The sequence below is a fragment of the Papaver somniferum genome, chromosome 3 (genome assembly GCF_003573695.1).
Source record: "Papaver somniferum cultivar HN1 chromosome 3, ASM357369v1, whole genome shotgun sequence".
NCBI classification, from domain to species: Eukaryota; Viridiplantae; Streptophyta; class Magnoliopsida; order Ranunculales; family Papaveraceae; genus Papaver; species Papaver somniferum.
Window position 1 is genome coordinate 195,542,084 of NC_039360.1, and position 22,445 is coordinate 195,564,528.

Consider the following 22,445-nt stretch of genomic DNA (forward strand, 5'->3'; position numbering starts at 1 on the left):
TTTTGTCACAAAAATGACACAGAAACGAATAGACATAAGAGCAAACTGAAATCTTAAAAATCCATAAGACTTGTACAACCTATAAGAGTTAAGCACGAAGGTGTCATATACCATTTTAGATAACCAAACCGAAACTACCTAAGTAATATTTGCTTTAGTATGTTATCAAGGAAACAATTGCCCGAAGTAATTTTTCCTTAATCCGATTGATCAACCAATATTACTTAGTTACAACCGAACCGATTACGTATGTATAGTCGCTGTATTCAATAAGAATCAAAAGATATCAGAATTAACTCAATTTCTCTTATCAGATTCTAATTATTCATGTAATAACTTAAAACTTATTTTAGACAAGATAAAAACTAGGTTAGTTAACTAGTTTTTCTTATCAAGGAATCGAATAAACTTGAATAATCGAATCCTAACTTTCGAAAAGCCTGAACTAAGATCTGAATTAAGTTAGTTGCTCTTATCAGGAATCAAAGAGACTAAAACAAATGATCCATATTTCGTTAACCAAAAACAATTGATACCAATCAATAAATAAGATACCAATTCAATAAGTCAAAAAAATGTAATTGACATAGTTTTTCTTAACCAGAACAATTGAAACACGACAATCAATCCATACAATCATAATGGAAATATCAATTGTACCGAATTTCGTTAAGCAAAAGTAAAATATATGAAATAAAATCAAGATTTTCTTGACTGAATAAACGATTAACTAACACAAAAATCGTACCTTACGTTTCGGCATGACAAATAAGATAATTAACTTAGTTTTCATATCAGGAAAGATTACGAGCATATTTCTTCCCTTGGTTTCTATAACCACTCTCCCCACAAAGATTTAGCATTAATCACCAGTTCAATAAGAACTCTCCCCCTATTAAGTTGTTATTCCCCTGCAAAAAAAAAAGAACAACAACAAAAACAGCCTTTACCAGAGAAAGGTTGAAAATGGTTTTAACTATTACGTGCCAATAGTAAGAGCCTAAACCGAAACTCATATGTTAATATAGGTACACAACTTATGTCAACATAAATTGATAATAGCATCAATGTGACTTTCACGCATGGGTTTACCAGTATCTCTTCATGATCCTTTGATAAAGCCTACCTAAAAAGGCTAGAAGTTAATCCCGCTAAATTAAAAAGTCACACAAATCATAAGAAGTCGCCATAAGATGAGACCGGAAACTAGGGTTAGTGAAAACCGAAATAACATCTCAAAATTCGAAAGCAAAGAATATAGATATTCGTCGACACATTTTATGCGATCGGAACAACTGTCAAAAAGAATTATACAAATGATTTAAATAAAAGCGTAATCATTCATATTATTGATATTTTTGAATAAATTTTTCACGAATATCAAAATAATTCTACAATGGATTAGTTTATTCCTATAAGATTAACTATTATAGAAATTAACTTAATCCTTATAGATACTTTGACTGTTCACTGAGGTTTTTTCAGTGTTCAAACTCTTGAAGCATATCTCGAGAGACTTGTCATCAACCATCTCTTTTTTTTCAAGCTTCTCAACTTGTTGTTTCATGTCCGCAAGATCAACCATTTTCTCTTCAATTCTATCTTTTAACCAATTTTGATTCCGAACCGTTATTATGAGATTGGTCCGTAGGCAATAAGACAAGACGTCTCTTGAGATGCAGTAGAACTGTCAGACTCATAATCATATATGACTTTAGAGATGATCTTCTTCTTCCTTTCTGTATTGATTCGTAGACACTCCTTGACTCTTCGAGCTTCCTCCTTATTAGCCTTTATAACACTGCGAGTTATTGGAGGCATGCTCAAAGATTTAAATAAGGTTTTATGAAGGTTTCTCAATACATATAAGAGGGAATTCTTTTAGAATAAGAAAATAACTTTCGAAACGAAAATATCAAAGAGATTTACATAAATCAAAATATACAGGGTATATTTTATTCTCGTAAGATATTGTCTGAAATCCTCATGCTTGGAAGAGAATATTCTTCATAGAGTAATATCTAAACTCGAAAAAATTTAATAAACCCTAATCACTAAAAACCAGTATTTACATGAACTTTTTGGACAATATGGATTCGCAGTTACCCATTTTTTGTTATGAAATTTTTTTCTTCTGATACATACAAACACATTAATGTTCTTTCATTTCATGTGCTTCCTCATCCTGAATATTATGAGCACGAATCTGGATGAGGGTGCACTAACTCCATACAACTAAGTTGTATTGGATTAAGCCTTATCATGCTCACAACGAGTATCAGAACCATTTTTCATGTTTTTCTTTGGAGATTTCTACCCAACGTATTTTCTTCTAAGAACTTGATCTTCCCTTGTGGTAAAGCAAGTAGGATCATGAGGAGAGGTTGAACTGATGTGAGAATTTTCGGAGATAAACAAATCTATCTTAATTCTGTTAATGAGATTTTCGTTGGATCTTTTCATTCTAAGGATTTTCTTATATTCATCAGTTTGATCATCAGAAACAATTGTAGGAATTTTCTGAATCCATTTATGATTATTTTTGGCAGAAATCATCTCCTTTCCTTTATTCTGGAAGTTTTCAGTTGGTAAAATACCTTCATGTGAATCGAGACAGTTCCGACATGAGTGAGGTGGCACCTTTTATCAACTCTTTCGCTTGAGCAACTTGAGTTGATTCTATCAGTTTTGGGTATTATCTGTCTTTCTACTGAGGAATGATCTTTCAGTTTTTTAAGACAATATACTTCTTTTAATACTTTCACAAGAGTATTCTGAAGAAGTACTAGTTTCTTGTCAAGTGACTGAAAGCTATATTCTTATGATCCTTTGCACAGAACCAATTCAAAGTTTTCTTTGAAATAGATTTCGTTTGATTATCAGTATTTGTAGAAGAAGGCTTTTGATTCTCTTCTGACTAGATGTTATTAGGCAGATTACCTTCATCATCATGATTTGTTTCATATGTTATCAAACAAATCTTTTCATCATGATTTATAAAAGTCGAACAGGGACTTTTGGTGTCTTCATCAGAAGAAATTATAACATATTCATTAATCAGAATTTTAGATTGAATGACTTGTTCTTGAGTTAGTTCTTTATCAAGAATTTTTACCTTGACAAAGAGACTCATATTCTTTTTGATTAGAATATTAAGTTGTGAAAACGTGGGGGTTACTGCACAGAATTATCAACATCCCTCTTTATAGGTCGTTTATACCTAGTTGTTTTATGTAGTGATCTAACCTTTTCCTTAGAAATCAACTTCTTATAAAAGAAGTTAAATTTACATACCTCGGATGGATTTCATTTCAGAACAAGTTTGAGCTTGTTTGCTAATCGACTGGCTCTCCGCTGCAGATTGTTAACATACCTTATTTTATATTTGTACATGAAACACTTAGAGAGTTCATGACCTTTAAAAGTACAGGAAGGACATATCACTGTGGATGGTTCAGGAACCATAGCCGGACATGCCGCTAGACTCTAGCCTGCTACAAGTTAACTTCAGACTAGAATGTAGTTGAGCCCTAACCAAGTATCACACCGATTAAGGTACGTGCGCGTTCCTTACGCCTCTTGAATCCTAGCAGGACTCTGCGCACTTCATTCCCTTAGCTAATTTCACCCCACAGATAAGAGTTTCTACGACCCAAAGCCAAAGACTTATAAACAAATCTGACTCCCTCATATAAGTCTATTCTGGTTGTTGTTGTTTACGTCTTTAGATAAATCAAGGTGAACATGAAATTCAACTAATAATCCGGTCTTATACTCCCGAAGAGCAGCCTAGAAATATTAGTAACCTCACAATAACCTAACCGATTAACATAAAAAGTTATTACGGAATCACAAGAGTCTGAGACGAAGAACTGTTGTGATTACTTTTCATATCTTACCTATCAGATATAAATCTCAATTTTTTTAGAGAAGATTAAACTCAATACGTAGAAAAATTAAGATCATAATACGCAACTACAGAGAAAATAATTGGATCTGGATTCACGAATCCCAACTGAAGTCTGAAGTCGTTAACCTAATAATGGTTTTGGAAAACCTTATGTTAATAGCGAATCAAATCTAGTTTGAAACTAGGACACACGAGAGTGTCGGGATTAGGTTTACAAGATGCTAGCTAGAGTTATCCTTTATATAGTCTTTCAAATTAGGGTTGCTTACAATCAAAGCTAAGATAGCTTAGTGACAAAGCAATTGATATTCACTGTTATATAAACTCCTGATTTAAGATTCAAGCTAAATATGCTTAGAAATCAATCTCCATTGTTAAATGGTATTAAATTGAAACACACAAATGAAATATACCTATATTTAGATATGGATGAGTCGTACCCAAACGTGTATAACCGTTGGATCAATAATAGTAAACTGAAGTTAGCCATATGAACACTTATAGTTTAGCCATATTCATCTAACACATCTAGATCAAATATGATGATCAATCAATCATGATAGGTAATCAAATGAATCTAAATGTGCTTTAAGAGAGTTTTTCAAATGTTCATCATCTCATAGAAATATATATGAACCATTTGAAATATATTAGGTTTGGTTTGTAATTGTACAAAAGTACTTATACAAGAACCAATTCATGAACATAATGTCACGGTTTGCAAAACAAGTTTGCATACCTTGTTTCATTAAAGTTCAAGGACTTTAGTTCGCAAACAAACCTGATTTTATGAGTATGAAAAGTCATACTTACCGATTTTAGAACCGACCACTGTGTTCACAAATAAAGTACGCAAACCACAGTTCCGGACTTTGGCCTAGTCTTGCCGTTCGCACAGAGTACGCGAACCATAGTTCTGTACTTAGCCTTGTATATCCTTTCGCAAACAGAATACGCGAACCACAATTCCGGACCTTTCACAGGTAAACCCGTTCGCAAACAAGAGTTCCGGACCTGAACTAGAACTACACAGTTTTCATACAAAGTATACAACCTGTGTTATATCCATACATTGGTAGTAGTTCTAAAATTCTCCTTTGATGATTGAAACATCCTTAGTAAACAACAATGGTAATCTTGCACATACCACTAGCTTCAAGTAATTTTCAAGTGATTAATCGATCAATACGAAACTTCCCAAGTTAACATCAAATGATTGTCTCAAACAAATCATTTAAGATGTTCAAGGTAATTTTCACATGATCATCTTGACTTAATATTTAGTTTCCAACAAATAAATTTTTTCCAACTAAACTCGTCAAGTAGATGATAAAGTTTAAGCTAAAGCTAAAAAGCTTTCAACACATATTTCGAGAAATATATAAACAAGATAAACTCTGCTCGAAATTTCAAATGTGTATGATGTAAAAGTCTATATAGCTATATGACTTAGTATCTTTAGAAGATAGAATAGAATAAACTTTTGAGTGATTAATAAGTTTTAGTCTCCACATACCTTTTGTTGATGAAGTTCCTCCAAGCTCTTCGGTAGATCTTATTCTTCAATTGGTGAACGCCATGAAGTCTAAAGCTCAACCACACACTTCGATCCTAATATGAGACATAGCTATAAGCAGACTAGAGATCAAGTATATAATTTTGATAAACTAAACTTGAAAAACAAGCTTAAGATAGCAACGCTCGCGAGTTCGACTGAGCAGTCCTCTAAAAATCTCCACGTTAACTGAATCATCCATTTAATTCAATTCTTATAGGTTCGACCGCACCAAACACAGATTATTAAATCTTTTCGTATTTTCCTGCTCTGATACCAATTGAAAAGACGAGGTTACCCAGATACACCACAATATTTTTGTTTCACCCTATAAGTGTTAGACCACTTCTCGGCCGAACTCGCAAGCGTTGCTATCTCAAGCTTGCTTGTCAAGTTTAGTTGCCAAAACTATAAATTTTGATTTCTAGTCTACTTACAGCTAAGTCTCTGATTAGGATAGAATGTGTAGTTGAGCTTTAGACTTCACGGCGTTCATCGATTGAAGATGAAGAACTACTAATGGGAGCTTGTGGAACTTCATCAACAAAAGATATGTGGAGACTTGAACTCATCTATCACTCAAAAGTCTATTTCTACTCTATGTTCTATTTGAGACAAAAGTCGTATAGCTATATAAACTTCAATTATACACATTCGATATTTCGATCTGAGTTTAACTCGCTTACATATTTCTCGAAATATGCATTGCAAGCTTTCGCTTTAACCAAGTTCATCGTATATTCTTGATGAAAGTCAAAAGATGATCACGTGAAAATCGCCTGGTAACATCTTATATGATTTGTGTGAGACAGTCATTTGGTGTAGACTCGGAATATTTCGTATTGACCATTTGATCACTTGAAAATTGCTTTGAATCTAGTATTTTGTGTGATTGAAATGGGAGTTTAGAACAATTAACCATTAATTGGATGTAGCACAGTATGCGTACTTTTATGCTAACTGTTGCAAGTTATTCCAAGTCCGGGAACCATAGTATGCATACCCATATGCGTACCGGCGTAAGTTCAAGTTCGGGAATTCAACTGGTTTGGTTGAGTACGACAATATGCGTACCCGTTCGCATATTGGCTAAGCCAGACCAAGTCCGGCTACTTAGGTATGCGTACCCGTTTGCATACTTTAGTGGGTTATGTTCTAAAATCGGTTTGTTCATGAACTAATACATTTATAAATTAGGGAATGTAATCTTTTGAAAACCGTGGCTATAATGTTCATGAATTGATTGGAGTGAATCAAAATCGATTTTGCTTCAATCGTGTCTTGTATACTTTTACGAGAATATAAACAATTGAATAACTAGATAACTAGTTTCATTTGAGTCATTTGAACTAGTTGTGATTAAGATGAACAAGGTTGATATGAAAGTGTTCATATGGCTAACTGCGGTTAATTATTGTTGAACCAACCAAGTGTACACGTTTAGGTACGGTTACCTATATATAAATGAAGCCACTTTTCATTTGTGTGTAACAAGATAATTTCGATCTAACGGTTGAAATATATTAGCTTGAGTTTAATCGGGTTTTCATCTAATGGTGAATATTGAATGCTTTGTAACCAAGGTAACATTGATTGCAAATCCTGATTTAAATACTATATAAGGGAGAACTCTAGCAAGTGGGAAACCTAATCCCCACACCACCTGTGTGATACTAGTTGCGATTAGAGTCGATTCTCCTTTAACCTAGGTTTTTCCTAAAACAGTTATAGGTTAACAACTTAAAAAATTCATTGGGAATGTGAAGCCAGACCCAACTATTTTCTCTATAGTTGCGTGTTCTGATCTTACTTTGTTTTATCGTATTGAGCTAACATTTGCTCGAGATTTAATCTCCGATAGGTAAGATAAAAATCAGTCGCAAACATCTTATTCTCATCGTTTATGATTCCACAATATCTTGTTTCGCCACCATACAATTAAGATTATTGTGAGACGATTGATATTACTAGGCTGTTCTTCGGGAATATAAGCCCGGTGTATCAACTGGTTCATGTTCACATTTATTTATCAAAAGACAGAACAAAATTCATAGGTATTTTAGCCGGAGACAGATTTATCTATCCAATAGACTTTAATGTGTGAGACATATTTGTTTATCAAGTCTTCAACTTTGGGTCGTAGCAACTCTTATTTGTGGGTGAGATCAACTAAGGGAATCAAGTGCATAGAGTCCTACTGGGATTCATAGGCGTAAGGAACACGACTGCATCTTGATTAGTGTGAGATTGGTTAGGGCTCAACTACATTCCAGCCCGAAGTTAAATTGCAGTAGGATAGTGTCTGTAGCGGCTTAATATAGTGTGGTGTTCAAATCTGGACTAGGTCCTGGAGTTTTTCTGCATTTTCAGTTTCCTCTTTAACAAAATTTCTGGTATCTGTGTTATTTCTTTTCCGCATTATGCTTTCTATATAATTGAAATATCACAGCTTGTGCATCATTCAATGAATTAAATAATCCAACATTTAGTTGTTTATATAAATTGATTGACACTTGAACATTGGTCTTTGGTACCGTTCAAGTTGTTTCTCATAATAATCAGGCTCATAGATTCTATCTGTTTGATTTGCTGATTACATTGAGAAACATAGATACAACTCTTGGATACATTTCCATTGATTGAGTCTGACTGTCTAGTTGATTCTCTTGAATTATATTGGAGTTTTTCCGTACAGATTGCCTAAATGAAATATTGGGTGTAGTTGTTAGAACCCCCCGTTTTTCAATAAGTCCCATACCAAGTGTGATCGTCTATGGACAAAGTCAAGATAATACAACAACTTGATATTCACTTCACAATAGTTACAACACAAAACCAATTGACTATAGGATCAGAGTCAAGTGATTAGGGTTAACGTACAAGTGTATTTACTTTTAATTATAATAAAAAATTATAAATACAGACAATAAAAGTAAATAACACACACAAGATTTTGTTAACGAGGAAACCGTAAATGCAGAAAACGCCCGTGACCTAGTCCAGTTTTGAATACTCTCGGAATTAAGCCGCTACACAAAGTACAACGACAATTTTGTATGGTTGAGACCAAGTAAACTACCTCTAGTTACTTAGTTCCTTAAGTATCCCCGCGTCTACGACGTACGTGAATCCCAAAACAGAAAATCAATCTTGAGTTGTATTACCGATGTAAGGTTGTAAGCACTCAACTCCTTTTGATCGTCTTCCAAACAGTAAAGGAACAAAGCTGTTTGGTATGTACCCCAATAATATTTTAGAAAAAAGATATATGTTGAGTTGTGACAAAGTCTCTTATGTTTAATCTAATAAACTCCTATGTCGGGTAAGATCAATCCAAATCAATAACTTAGATTCGGATCCAATACTATCAGATTCAGATATTCAAGAATACCACCAAATGATAGTTGCCGATCTAAACGACTTTATGATCAGAAAAATCTAATGTAAGTCGGATCCCTACCGCTCAAGATGTGTACGCAAATCAAGAGATACAAAAACCAATAATAAATTTTTTTTTCTTCCAATCTTCAATTGCCTTCTTATGTACCTGTACAACACAAATTGAATCCACTTATGATCGGTCACACACAAAACGAAGTCTTTTAACAACAAATGATCACAAGTTGTATTTAGATCTAAAATCAGTTCTAAAGATCTCTTCAATACTTTGATCTGGTTTGAGTGACCCTTATGTCATAAGAGAAAGCTCTCAATAATAATCAAACTACGTGCAATAAAGTTTCAACAACTTTTAGTCAATCAAATCAATAACCGTAAATTAAAATATCAATGCAATTATCTAGTTCCTACCAACAATACTCGTAGAGATTCTTGTTCCCACAGAAGTCTTTAAACAAGCGTCCGTAAGATATTTCGCCTAATTAGGGTACTTTCCTCTCCGGATAGACGACTCCACCAAAAACAATACAAGTGAAGTTTTCCTGGCTCTTAGGATAGTTTTCTAGAAATAAAAACTCAATTATTTATAGACCAAGGTTGTTTGGACAACAAGGAAATTCCAAAACTGAAAATATTCTCAACATATGCAATAAGTACCTGATTTCAGTTTTCCTATTTCCAACTAATATCCAACCTGTAACTCCGAAATCTCTCATTAGAAAATATCTAATATTAATTTAGCACTTAACTAATATAGCTTTCCAAGAGATATGTTTTGATTTGCTGCAAAATCAGGCATATAAACGAAACTCTTAATTAAAAGATTCTCAATATTTCAGATTGGGATCACCTTGAGTATCAAGAAATATCTTTAGACAATAAAAGATAAAAATTATGTTCATATATACTAATTGATTTCTTAACGACAATAATAACTTTAAACAAGCTAAATGCTGAAAGGGTCTACCGTTAATTTGCTGCCACATCGCTGCAACTCTTTGGATCAATTCATCTTCAGTTTCATCGTTAATCCTACTTCGGTTAACTTGCATTACCATGGAAAGTAAATTGGTTGACAACATGAGAAATTGATTGAAAACAATGAGACAATACATGAGCATCACGGTATCTCAAGTTCCGCATTTCTGCAGCGAACCTTGCAAAAACTTGGTGCCAGAAAGTCGTTTGCGTAAAATTTATAACACCGTTGATATCGTTTCTTGTTTGAAAAACATAAGTTGTGCAGATTACTAAATTTATTCCATAGAAAATCTAGGACCACAAACTCTGGCACCCATTTTTTGAGATTGAATGATGAAGATTGAAGTGAAATTATGAAGAATTTGTAGGTATAGATTGTGGAGATGATGTGATTTTGGAGTTGAAATCAACTTAATTTATATGGAGGATATTTATAGCCATTGGATGGACTAGTCGTTGTCGGCGTTTGAGCCGTCAACTCTGTCTGAAACGAAGCTCGACTCTGTTGGAACCGAGACTCCGCTCAGCATATCCTAATCGTTCTTGATTGAACCGGTCATCTCTGATTGAACCGATCGACTCAAACAAAGACGCAATAAACAAACCCTTATATTTGAAGGTTTGCTCATCCGTTTTAATGGTTTGCCAGTCCCACTATATGTGTATAATGAGCAAGTTTACATGTTTGCTGTGCCCATTGGAGTTGCTCTTAGCACACGTCTCGGACAACATAAAGTCAGGTGGGCCTTGTCAGATCCGGGGATTAGATCTTAGCCAGGCCTAATTCCATCTTTTGCAGGGGGACTTAGGTATTCCAAGTTTCGGTCATACAAAAAGACCCGGGGTGCGGATTGGGTGTGATACACACACTTCTCTCCATCATGTTCTTCGCTTTGAGAAGGTGAAGAACTTAAAAGAACAGGAAAAAAATGGTGGATAGAGAGAGAGACCGTGAGAGAGACAGAGACAGAGATAGAGAAAGAAGGAGAGACAGAGAAGATAGAGACCGAGACCGTGAAAGAGATAGAATCAAAGATCGAGATCGAAGCAGAAGATCACGAACCCCAGAACGTACTCGTTCATCAAGACATACTCGTTCTCGTACCCGCTCACCAAGACGCCCTCGCTCCGGTACCCGTTCACCATCAGATCGAAGAGTAAAATCAAGATCTCGTTCACGTTCCGTCGACCGTTCTCGACGACATCATCATCACCGTGACCGTTCTCCGTCGCAAGAACGAAAACACCGTCGTGACGACAACAAACAAAGAAGGGATTCATCAGTTGATATAGTATCAGAATTTGTTGATGGAATTGTAAGGGAGCAAGATGAGAAGAAGGCACCTAATGAAGATGGTAATGAGGGAGAAATTATGATGGATAATGATGAGATTGAGTTGATGAAGAAATTAGGTATGCCTGTTGGCTTTGATTCAACTAAAGGTAAACCTGTACCTGGTGCTGATGTTAGTGGGATTAGAATGACTACTAAAAGACAACCTCGACAGTATATGAATAGACGTGGAGGGTTTAATCGGCCTCTTCCTCTCGAGCGTAATCGTTGATATTCATTCTCCAAGGTTCGATTTTTGCCCTAACTTTTGGTTTAGTTTTCTATTCAGGGATTAGGGTTTATCAAAAATGTTGGTTTGTTTTGAAATTTAGGGTTTTCCGTTGTTGATAAATGTTCATGTTAATTAGGTTATAGTGTGCATAATAAATCTGAGGTTTAAAATCTACTAGAGACGCCAGAATCTGATTCTTGAGGTTTGAGCGTGCTAGAGCATAAAAGTGTGTGTTTCATAACTATTGGGATTCGTTTATGTTTGCTAGTGATCAATTTAGGCGTGGGAATTTTGAAATAGTGAATTGGGTTGTAAAGATTTACGATGTATTCTGCATTGCTGTGTTAATTTGTTGACTAGTCTAAGAGTAAACAGACGATGTTCAATGTAGCAAGTGTTTATGTGAGAGGGCTTACTTTTATTAAGCGATTGAGATGATCATTAGTATTTATATGGTGTATTATGTCTAGGTTTGGCCGAGAATATAGTTTACACCTAGTTGAGAAAATTGAAGTAGTTTTAAAAAGTTATGTTGAACCTTTAGGTTGGTATCAGGGATGATGATGGAGTTATTGAAGCAAGTTTGGATAGATTTTTAAGTTGTATCATACCCGCTTACCTTTAATTTAGATAAACGACTAGTTGTCCAAGTTGTGCTGAGTGCTTTTGTTGCCGGTGACTACAGTGAGTAGAATGAATTACATCTTTATCTGTGATCAGTTGTTAGACGCTTGGTAATCAAATCCTTTGAAGAAAGGGGCGTTAGAGATGTAGAGCAGATAGGCACATGAAATACTTTGATAGGTTGGTCTAGGACACTAGGTTTTGGAATGGATTTCTATTAGAATAATCCAGATTGCATGACATCGGCAGTAATGATATGGTAACAATAATTTTCAAACATGAAGATGGTGAGAAGGATTGCCCCACACATGCACAAACTTAGAAAATCCCTAATGAAAGCTTTTGCTAGTGATTCTTTGTTTGAGATTAAAGTTAATGGTTAAAGAAAATAGATTGTAAAGCCATACTTCATTATTCGGGTTCAAGGGGTTAGCTGATGTTGTGGTAGAGGTAGATACCAAATGAGACAATGCATCACAGGTGATTGTGGGCGATTGTGTTGTATGATGGATGGACCTACGAAAGTTTAGCGAGTCAGTTAATAGACAAACTTGTCTTTCTCTGGGTGCATGTGTTAGGAGTTGGTCATGGGGGTGTAAAAGTAGCGTTGGTTTCATGTAAAATCTCATACAAAATGGAAAAGGTTTTGTAAGTACGCTTGTAGCTAAATCCTGAGTAACTAAGCAGAATCGAAGATGTCGCATAACTAGCTTTCTGCATAAAACGTTTGCGTTAATAAAGATTTATATTAGTCACTGTTTAATTGCTGTCACGGGTGGAGGGGTTTTATAATACACCTAGGCTGTGGAAGGATCTTTCATAGCTATCCACTACCTAGCGCTGCCATTGGACTGTTGAAACAGTTTTCCTGTTGTTGGATTTTTTTTTTTGTCGAAGTCCTGGGGCAGGTGGAAGCCATACGTGGAAGAATTGTTTGATAAGTAAACCAGGTCAACTTTAGCCTTGTTACCTGGACTTAGTTCCCACCTCTGGCTGTTGCCCTCTTACTAAGCATCTGTTGTCTTAGTGATCGGTGTTGCATAGCTAATTGACAGTCTGCCACAGATTAACTGTTGCATCTTTGCATGTGCAATTTGTTTCCTAATTCATAGTTTGAGTATACAAGAATCACTCATGTTCCAATTGCACTATCAATTGTTCTAACCAATCCCCAGGGTAACAACTAACAAGTTATGTGGTGAAACCACTTACAGAATCTCGCCTTTGGTTGTAATTGCAAATATGCAATTAGTCAACTGATAGTGAAGGTCGTAGCTCGTAGGTTTCTCATTGTTCAAATATTCAGGTACAACTTGGAAACTCTTTTGTGGTTTGGAATTTATTACTTGCATTTGTAACTAATTAAGAAGACTTTTTATTTTCGATGAAGCGCAAACACGACTAATAGTTGGCCTTGCTGTGTTTGTCCCACTTTTTCACTGCTCTATCATCCCTATCTGCAGACATCGTGATACTGAACTTGTCTTATGCGCTTATATTTTTCGCAGGGAGTATTGTGGTGGCAAGATGGAAGTGGAGCTGTTTGTGCCTCAGTTGCAAGGTGACTTTAGTCAGAGATATATCAGAATGTAATTTGAAAAATACTGTAAGATGGTTATATATTCTCTCTTAAAAACTTTCAGATACCTGAGATGGATATTATGTTTGGTCTCTGATTATCCTTATAGGTGGATGTGAGTGCTCATAACAGATTTGTTATGAGGTGTAGCTAATATCCTCTGTTTGTCGACCCGACCGAATTTATTCTCTTCTGTTCCAGTTGGTATCTCAGAAAACTCACTAAACTAGGATCTAATGTTCGACTGTGTTTGCTAACCATTCTTCAAGTTTGTTTGGCATTTTACACTTCTATCTGAAATAATCTGATTGCATACATGCCAACCATTTTCTGATTTATTCTCCAAAACAATGTTTTTAAAAAAATTCAGCAATCAACACCGTTTCATGTAATAAAATGCAACTTCGCTCGCCAGAATCTCATGCGAATTTGCATCTCTCTTGTCCTGATTAAGCATGCAACTTTGCTCGCTAGAATCATTAGACATTGTTGGTCTGACATTTTTTACTCGGATATGGTGCCTGTTAGTTTTCCATACTTCAATTAATTCGTATTCAAAGTATGGTAGGAGCATCTCCAGTGCAAAGGATCAAGGTCATCCTATGTAGAGGTCTTATTAACACTTTTTTATGTGTGGGTCATTACTAAATCTGGCTAAATTGGGGCCTATGGATTTTTTCATCCACACCATAAAAAATAAAGAATGATAAGGGGTGTCTAACTTTGATGAAACTACCATTTTACCCTCTATCAAATATTAATACTACTAATTTGTCCCCATCAAATCCTAATCATAAAATTAAAAACTAAAATCAAAATCATAAAACTAAAATCATAAAATTAAAAAACTAAAACCAAAATCATAAAACTAAAATCATAAAATTAAAAACTAAAACTAAAATCAAATTCATTTCCATCTCCACTTCAACTGATTCTTCTTTTCTTCTCAACCCAATCCTATAAACTAGGTTTTAGTAACATAAAATTGCTCAAAAATTGAAAATTTTGAAATCAAATTTTTCCTGGTTTATCAGAATCGGTTAACGTTAATGTATATGTGATCTGATTGCAAATGGAAATGGTTTATGTTCATGCCCACAAAGACCGATTGTCCTTGATATGTTTTCTGGTTCGAGAAATTTGAACCAAAATCGGATTACATTAGCACTTATAAAAACCGATTGTTGATGTTTAATGTTAGAATCAGATTTTATATGTGTGTCGAGTAAACCGATTGTTGTTCTCAATTTTTTTGTATCTTTTATTTGTTAGAATCGGATTACATGAGCATTATTATAAACCGATTCCTGTTGTGCAATGTCAGGAATCTTTTTTTACATATGTATGTGTAAACTGATTCTGGTTAACCCATTTTTTTTTTCCAGTTAATACTCGATCATAAAATGAGTATGAAAAATAAAATAGTTCCGTATGATTTTACCCAATTTGAAAACGAGTATAACTTTAGACTCGAATCGAAAACGAGTATAACTTCATACGCGAATCGAAACCGAGTATAACATCTTAAATGATCTGAGATTGTGTATGAAGTCATACTCATTCTTAACTCGGGTATAAAATGAATTTTGATTTTATTTGATGTTTAACAACACATAATTCACAGATAAAAAAGAAAAAATTTACCCACAATCAGTTTATGTTCATGCCCATATAAACTGATTCTGGATAATCGGTTGATACCAATGAAAACATATACCGATTCTGAGTTGGTGTTCTTCAAAAAATTTCAAAATTTCAAAATTTTTCATGTTCAGATGATACATTAACACACGTTAATTTCACATCTAAGACTATATTTTACCACTAATCACCGAATTAACACTAATTAATTAGGGGATAAATTTGTCATTAAAAAATATTTGGTTAAGGGGCTTTTCATTTTACTTCAAAATGTCTCTATTTTGTCACGTAGTGATAAGTCCAAATTAATCCTTATAGGCCCCAATTTAGCCAGGTTACTAAATGACAAAAAAAATAAATTATGTAAAACTTTTTACCTTAAGTTGATCTCCAACCCAAGGTAATTGAGAAAGTCTTATTTAGACTTTCTCCATTACCCCATTTAGCCATGTCATCTATCTCTATGACTTTGACCCTTGTTTTGGAGATGGAAATTTGGCGCAAAAGGTCTTAAATCCTATGTGTCATTTAAATTTAAGACCCTTATCCCTTGCATTGGAGATGCTCTAGGTGTCTCTGTCTGGTTAAACATTCACCAGCGGGGCTCTGCTGAATACTAGATCATATTGATCACTCTTTTTCTCTGGATTTAAGGGTCATTTTTTGTGTTGTTTCTTGAGAAACTAAAATATATAGATAGTAGGGCTGTGCAAAAAAAACGGAACCGCGAATTTTACCCGTATCCGTCAACAAAATGGCGGGTGAAACCCAATCCGCAAGAGCTATGGGCTGGATACGGATGAGATTTTCAAATCCGCACGTTTACACAGTTTGGTTACGGTTGGACTTTACAATCCGCGGATTTATCCGCACCGTAGGGCAGTTAGGTTTTATGCTGAGCCGCTAACTCGTTAGTGTTTGCAAATGTTACCTTGACATGTCTTGCGTAAGTTGTTACCTGTTAGAGTCTGGTTAAGAAGTAGTGAATTCTTAGTGCTAATAAGCCCACTTACTATCTCACTGGTACTGTGAGCATACCTTCTAGTTGCATCTACTAGAGAAACAAACCTGATTTTGATCTTGGTTAGCTAGACGGGTTATTGACTGGATGAATGTATACATCTTACAATCAAACCAACATCATGAAAAAGACGGTGTCAAATGTGAAACAAAAGACCGACATAAATTGAGTAATCTCGTGAATTATAATAACTCTCGCCGCAACATTAGGCTGCACGACTGAGGCAACCTCCCCACATACTCATAATGCTTCAGCAATGACATTGTAATAACGCTCACCAACAGCAGATAGTACAGGAGCAGACGGGACCTGAGGCATCGCCAATTTGAACACTAATCAAACTGAACAAGGAACAACAACAATCTCTTCATTACCATTTGAAACAGACTAATAAAACAGAAAATAAAGATTATCATAAATCAGACTCCACATGATAGTTCGCTTTTTTTTTTTTTGTATTTTAACTAAATCCGCGGTTAATCTGCATCCGGCATTGGTATCCGTGTCATCCGTTGATCCGCGGATGATTGGGTCAGATACGATTGGATTTTCCAAATCCGCAATTTTGACGGATTGGACGCGGGTGACCTCTAATCCGCAACCGTCCGTCCGTTGCACACCCCTAATAAATAGAATATTAATGAGGAACCCATTTGCCGTTGTGATGAATTAGATATTTCAGAAATCCCTCATACCAATTGAGCCCTACAAACACGGTCAGTTATGTGCAGTAGTATGACTTCTTTGTTTGTGGTTTGGGTAGACTTTGATAGCATTCCTTCTAGTTTGATGCCTGATATCTATTGTCCTATTGGCTATTGGTATGTTCTATTTTGTGACCCAAAAAACCAGATCACAATCTCCGCTGGTCAGGTCCAAATGGCATGTCATTTTTGTCTCACAAAACTTCAACTAGTTCATTAATTGTCTCATACAGGCGTGTGTAACGGACGGACGGTTGTGAATTAGGGGTCACCCACATCCAATCCGTCAAAGTTGCGGATTTGGAAAATCCAACCGTGTCCGACCCAGTCACCCGCAGATTTCACATCCGCGGATCAGCGGATGATACGGATCGGGTGCGGATTAACCGCGGATTTAATTAAAAAAAAAGAACTACACTGCATGGGAATTATGGTAAGTTGCTGGTGATGTGTAAGTGAATGTATGCCTTAACAACATAGCAAGGTTGAAATTTTCACTCGGCTGCGAACTCTTCCAATTACTGAAAATACAGAATATGACAACTATAATATATAAGATAACATACAGAAGTCTTGAACCAGGTATAAATTTACCCTAAAACCAAAGCACAGTTCATCTAACCTCTATTTCCCTTAAACAGCTCAATGGTCTACCAGTTGCAGTTTGGTTACAAAATAACTACACAAACTCTTCCCTCAGAACCTTTGAAATTTGACCCTTACATGTAAAAAGAAATGAACGATCTATGGCATCAAAGCATATTGCCCTCAACCTGAGTCAGCAACGGTATCGCTTACTACTCCTAAACCATGTCAACCACCTCTCCTTGTCTTTCATCTACCAGATGAAATAAAACCAAGGAACGATCCCAACTAAATCAAATTTTCTTTTCCAACCATGCCAGGAAGTGCGTGTCTATTTGATAAAGCTAAACAGCCTATACTACGTCCTTACTGAATGAACCAAAAAAATTAATCCTGTATGAAGGGAAGTGATAATTGAGAGCACCTTCTAGAAAAAGAAATGATAATGATATTCAAACTCGCACATCACTTCTAATTTGTTTCTCTAGTAGATGCAACAAGAAGGTATGCTGACAATACCAGTGAGATAGTAAGTGGCCTTATTAGCACTAAGAATTCACTACTTCTTAACTAGACTCTAACAACTTACGCAAGATATGTCAAGGTAACACTTGCAAACAATAACGAGTTAGCCGCTCATTATAAACCTTATTGCCCTACGGTGCGGGTAAATCCGCGAATTGCAAAGTCCAATCGCAACCAAATCGTGTAAACGTGCGGATTTGAAAATCCCACCCATGTTCGGTTCATAGCTCTTGCGGACGGATACGGATAAAATCCGCGATTACGGTTTTCTTGCACAGCATAAAACTTCAACTATTAAGTGTGTTGATTTTGGGCAAGCATTTCAAGCCCAGCTCGAAATCTATATGCTCTCCAGAAGAAACAGATATTTATGTTCAATTGTTGTTCATCATCTTACCCGAATTTATGATTCTATCTCGAAAGCAGTTACGCTGGTGACGACATGATGCATTCATTTGCATCAGAGTCATCATAATAATAGTGTACAAGATAGCTGCCATGAACTATAAACTGCAAAATGCGTTGTTTTATCTAGGGCTAATTGTTGCTGACATGCCACGTGTCGACAATTAAATTTGCAAGATCAGAAAATAGGTGGTGATGAAACCAATGTTAAGCACCTAAAAAGACCCTCCTTCCCGGTCCCTTCGTAGTTTGTAAGTTTCTACCCACGGCTACTTATTGAGCTTCTTCAACCATCTTCACTACGCTCACAAGACTAGCTAATACGGAACTCTTGGTGGAATAGTAGTAAGATGTCTGCAGGGATCATTGCAGTTTCAGTTGCCGTGTCCGGCCACGCCGGATTGAAAACTGTTTCGACAAAAATGTTTTCACCGAAGACATCCATTGGATGGGGTGGGAAAGTGGTTTCAAATGGATCCAGAACTCATTGCATGAAGGTACAAGAATGTTGATCCTTTCGTAGTATAACAATCCAAAACTTATTATTTGTGTTGCTGTGTCTCTCGCTATATATATCGTTCTCTAATTTTAGTAATTGATCATACATATGTAGACGTGGAATCCAATCGAAAACAAGAAGCACGAGACACTGTCATACTTACCACCTCTCTCAAACGAATCCATTGCTAAGGAGATCGATTACATGCTCTCTAAAGGATGGATCCCATGCCTAGAATTCGATGAGGTAACAGTTCAGAGAGAAAGAAATCATGTTCTGCTGTTGAATCAGAGTAAACTGCATGCATACATTTTTCTTCTTTTTATCGACAATACTTCATTAAGGCAACAGAAAAGAAGAAGAATAAGAAGGGTGGGAGAGATGTTTTGAATTTGAGAAGAAGGAGAAGAACAATCTCCCATAAGAGAAGAAGGATGACAAAAAACTATGTGTATATAGTCCCTACACCTACTCCTAGTGCCTAGAGATTAACCTGTCCACAAATCGTCGTATACTGTAAATATTAACCGTTTTGGAAGTCCATTGGGTTAGGTTGAACTACATAGTAGTTTAAATTTGATTGACATGATTATCTACTCTAGTGATAATATTTCATCAAAAATCCTGATCTGAATATAGGGCCGTTCGTTAAGGAATCTTTTTTATTTTGCAAAAAATCACAACGGAGTTGGTATTATCTTGTAATGCACTCTGATGCCGAAAGAGCAAAATACTAGATTTGCATGCTACTTTACTTTATCACTTCTTTAATTACCTTAATTCGTATCCTTGTCCTAATCCACTTTTGGTCCTAATTAAATTAAGTTTTCATGTTTTGTTCCTAGAGTATTTAATCAGTTCATCATTTACACATCGTTCATATTTTTGTTCTTCTAATATGGGTGATGATTGAAGGTTGGGCATGTATATCGAACAAACAGCCAGATGCCAGGGTATTACGATGGAAGGTATTGGACATTGTGGAAGCTACCGATGTTTGGTTGCACCGATGCCACTCAAGTTCTGAACGAGATGCAGGAGTGTAAGAAGACGTATCCAAATGCATATATACGTTGCTTGGCTTTTGACAATCAGAAACAGGTTCAGTGCATGGCTTTTATCATTCAAAAACCCTCCTCTTCTCTTTTACTTAATTAAGGTTTTCAACGGGCAACAGAAACCAGGTTCAGTGAGAATGGTTTTTTGTTGTTCAAAAACTTATTATCATCACCAAAACCATTTTACTGCTATTTTCATTTATTCTCTTGTATAATAAGGTGTAGGTGACTTCGTGATTGGTTTTCTGTTTCAAATAATTGACTTAAAATGTGGGTTTGTTGTGATCAGTTTCATTTTGTGACCGGATCTATTTTCTTTATAAAGTTTTTAGCTGTGAATTTGCCTGTTGAACTGCGGTTAATTGAAGGACACTTAGTTGTTGCCGATATGAAGGGGTCCAGGGGAAGTAGTCCCCTAGGTGGGAGTGCCCCGCGTGTATTGTGTTCAAAATGGCATGCAGCAGTATAACAATTCAAATGAGTTTGACCACCCATGCTAACCAGTCACCGCTTGTTAACAAATACTCCGCGTGTACTATGGGAGTAACAAATTCATTTTGTGATATAATTCACCCAATTCATGTGTATTGCTTTGTGAGTCCCCCACCCCACGGAGGAGACATCCACTATCGGAGCCCACTTCCAAACTTAGGTTATGAATTTCTTGTTAAATAAGTGGCACCTCGTCAAAAACCGAAAACCCTGTTGTCCAGGAACAAGGCCGGAGACTATCTCGTGAAGAGTCATCTCTTAAAAGTATGGTAATTTTTATTTTTTTGCGCCAGCTTGCCTGTCTAAACACAACCCACCGTAAGGCAGTTCATCATCCATAATAAATTTAATTATGTAAAGAAAATGGATCTTTCATTGGATGCAAATGGACGCATGGTTGATGATACTTTTTTTAATCTTTTTAAAAACCTCATCCTGAAATTGACTATCCATCCACTTGCGTATGAAAGTGGATAAATTACGTAAAATATTAAGTCATAAATTTAGAGATTAAAGAAATTAACCTTTTTTTTTCTCCTCTCACTTTTTTCTAGAATGCAAAAATGACGATGTCCTTTGATGAACTCAGCCTTCTACTAGTGTTGATCCTCGTGATTGATTCATTGTAGAAGTGTGCTATTTTGAACTTCTCAGCCGTCCAAAAATGGATCTTTTTTCCTTGGGACCGGCATTTACTGGATAGTAGAGTTCTTTTTACGCCATTTTAAAGTGTTTATTTGATTTTTCTTCTAGTTATTTCAATGAAGTCTTCATCTAACAATTCTGTTGTTGCGTTCAAAGTCTTTCGAGATTTCATGGATTTCTAAAGGAAACAATAGGGTTTTGAAGGTTCTGTAGAGATTCAAAGGTAGGAGCAATTGGATTCTATTAGCTGAACATGCTATCAATTGGGTGTGTTCATCAACACTCGAAGTTATAGATTCCACTTCAAAGATTTCTCCTAAATGGACAAGAAGGTTTAATCAAGTCGTCATTTTAATAAAGCTTTTATCTAACTTTTTTGGCTTTTTCTTAAAGATTTCACGAATAGAACCTTTGAAACATGTTAGATCAAGGTTTGTTTGTATTCCTATTGGAAGTCACGGATCCATTTGGGAAAGTTTTTGATCTTCCGTTAAGCCTGTAACTCCTTCAGCTGCTAAACACCCACCTCCAATTGATTCTTTTTCAGTTTTGAATTCTAAAGTTCATGGCTAAGAATGAGTCTGAGTATAATATTTTAAAGGAGGAAAAAACAATAACTTTAGGCAAATCTAAAGTAATAATCCGTCATTGGTGTTGACATTCGAATTTTGTACCCTCCGTAAAAATATTACGGTTACGCTTCAAAAACTAGATAAAAGAGAAATGAAATCCATAGTCTCGACAAGACAGAGAAAGATCAAAATCAAGAAACACTATTCATTCCTTACAAATACCCCATTCCATATCACTTATCAACGCTTTACCCAAGGAGAAAAATAAGTTCATTATATTTTCTCCCACTTTTCTCATTGATTTTACAAATCAATACCAAAAAAAAAAGAAAAGGGTATTTTCAAAGGGAAAAAAAAAATCCTTCTCACTTATCACCTAAAATTTTTCTCCTAACTATATCCGTACCCACAAATGGGAAGGAAAACAAAATAATAAAAAAATACTTATTTTAACCAACCTTTCCATTACACACCCATAATCTCCTAACTATATTCTATTCGGAAGTAAAAAAGAGGATTTAGTTGCTTTCGTTTATCACCACAAACTATGTATAATGATGCTTTTCGAATATAACCATGCTCACTTGAATCTCAAACTAAGAGATACTGATCTATTGATTCATCGAAGCATTAATCTTGGTTTAAATAATACAATCGCTTACATTTTGGTAATTAATTTCAAATA

General features: G+C 35.5%; 2 protein-coding genes across 3 annotated transcripts; both read left to right on the forward strand.

The window, feature by feature from the left end:
• The first annotated feature begins 10,675 nt into the window (after positions 1 to 10,675).
• On the forward strand, positions 10,676 to 13,813 carry LOC113358360 (U4/U6.U5 small nuclear ribonucleoprotein 27 kDa protein-like). Of its 2 annotated transcripts, XR_003364511.1 has the most exons (3): positions 10,676 to 11,425; positions 13,249 to 13,340; positions 13,543 to 13,813. XR_003364511.1 is itself a non-coding variant. In XM_026601908.1 (2 exons), exon 1 carries the CDS (start codon positions 10,775 to 10,777, stop codon positions 11,408 to 11,410), a length of 636 nt encoding a protein of 211 aa, XP_026457693.1. In that variant the 5' UTR covers positions 10,680 to 10,774; the 3' UTR covers positions 11,411 to 11,425; positions 13,543 to 13,813. The 2 variants fall into 2 exon arrangements, 1 of the variants encoding a protein (XP_026457693.1); XM_026601908.1 differs by lacking the exon at positions 13,249 to 13,340 and having other exon boundaries at positions 10,680 to 11,425.
• A 4,918-nt stretch (positions 13,814 to 18,731) lies between these two features.
• On the forward strand, positions 18,732 to 20,289 carry LOC113361997 (ribulose bisphosphate carboxylase small chain clone 512-like). Its single transcript, XM_026605029.1, has 3 exons — positions 18,732 to 18,991; positions 19,108 to 19,239; positions 19,909 to 20,289. The coding sequence occupies exons 1-3, from the start codon at positions 18,845 to 18,847 to the stop codon at positions 20,149 to 20,151; spliced, it is 522 nt and encodes a 173-aa protein (XP_026460814.1). The 5' UTR covers positions 18,732 to 18,844; the 3' UTR covers positions 20,152 to 20,289.
• Positions 20,290 to 22,445: the final 2,156 nt, after the last annotated feature.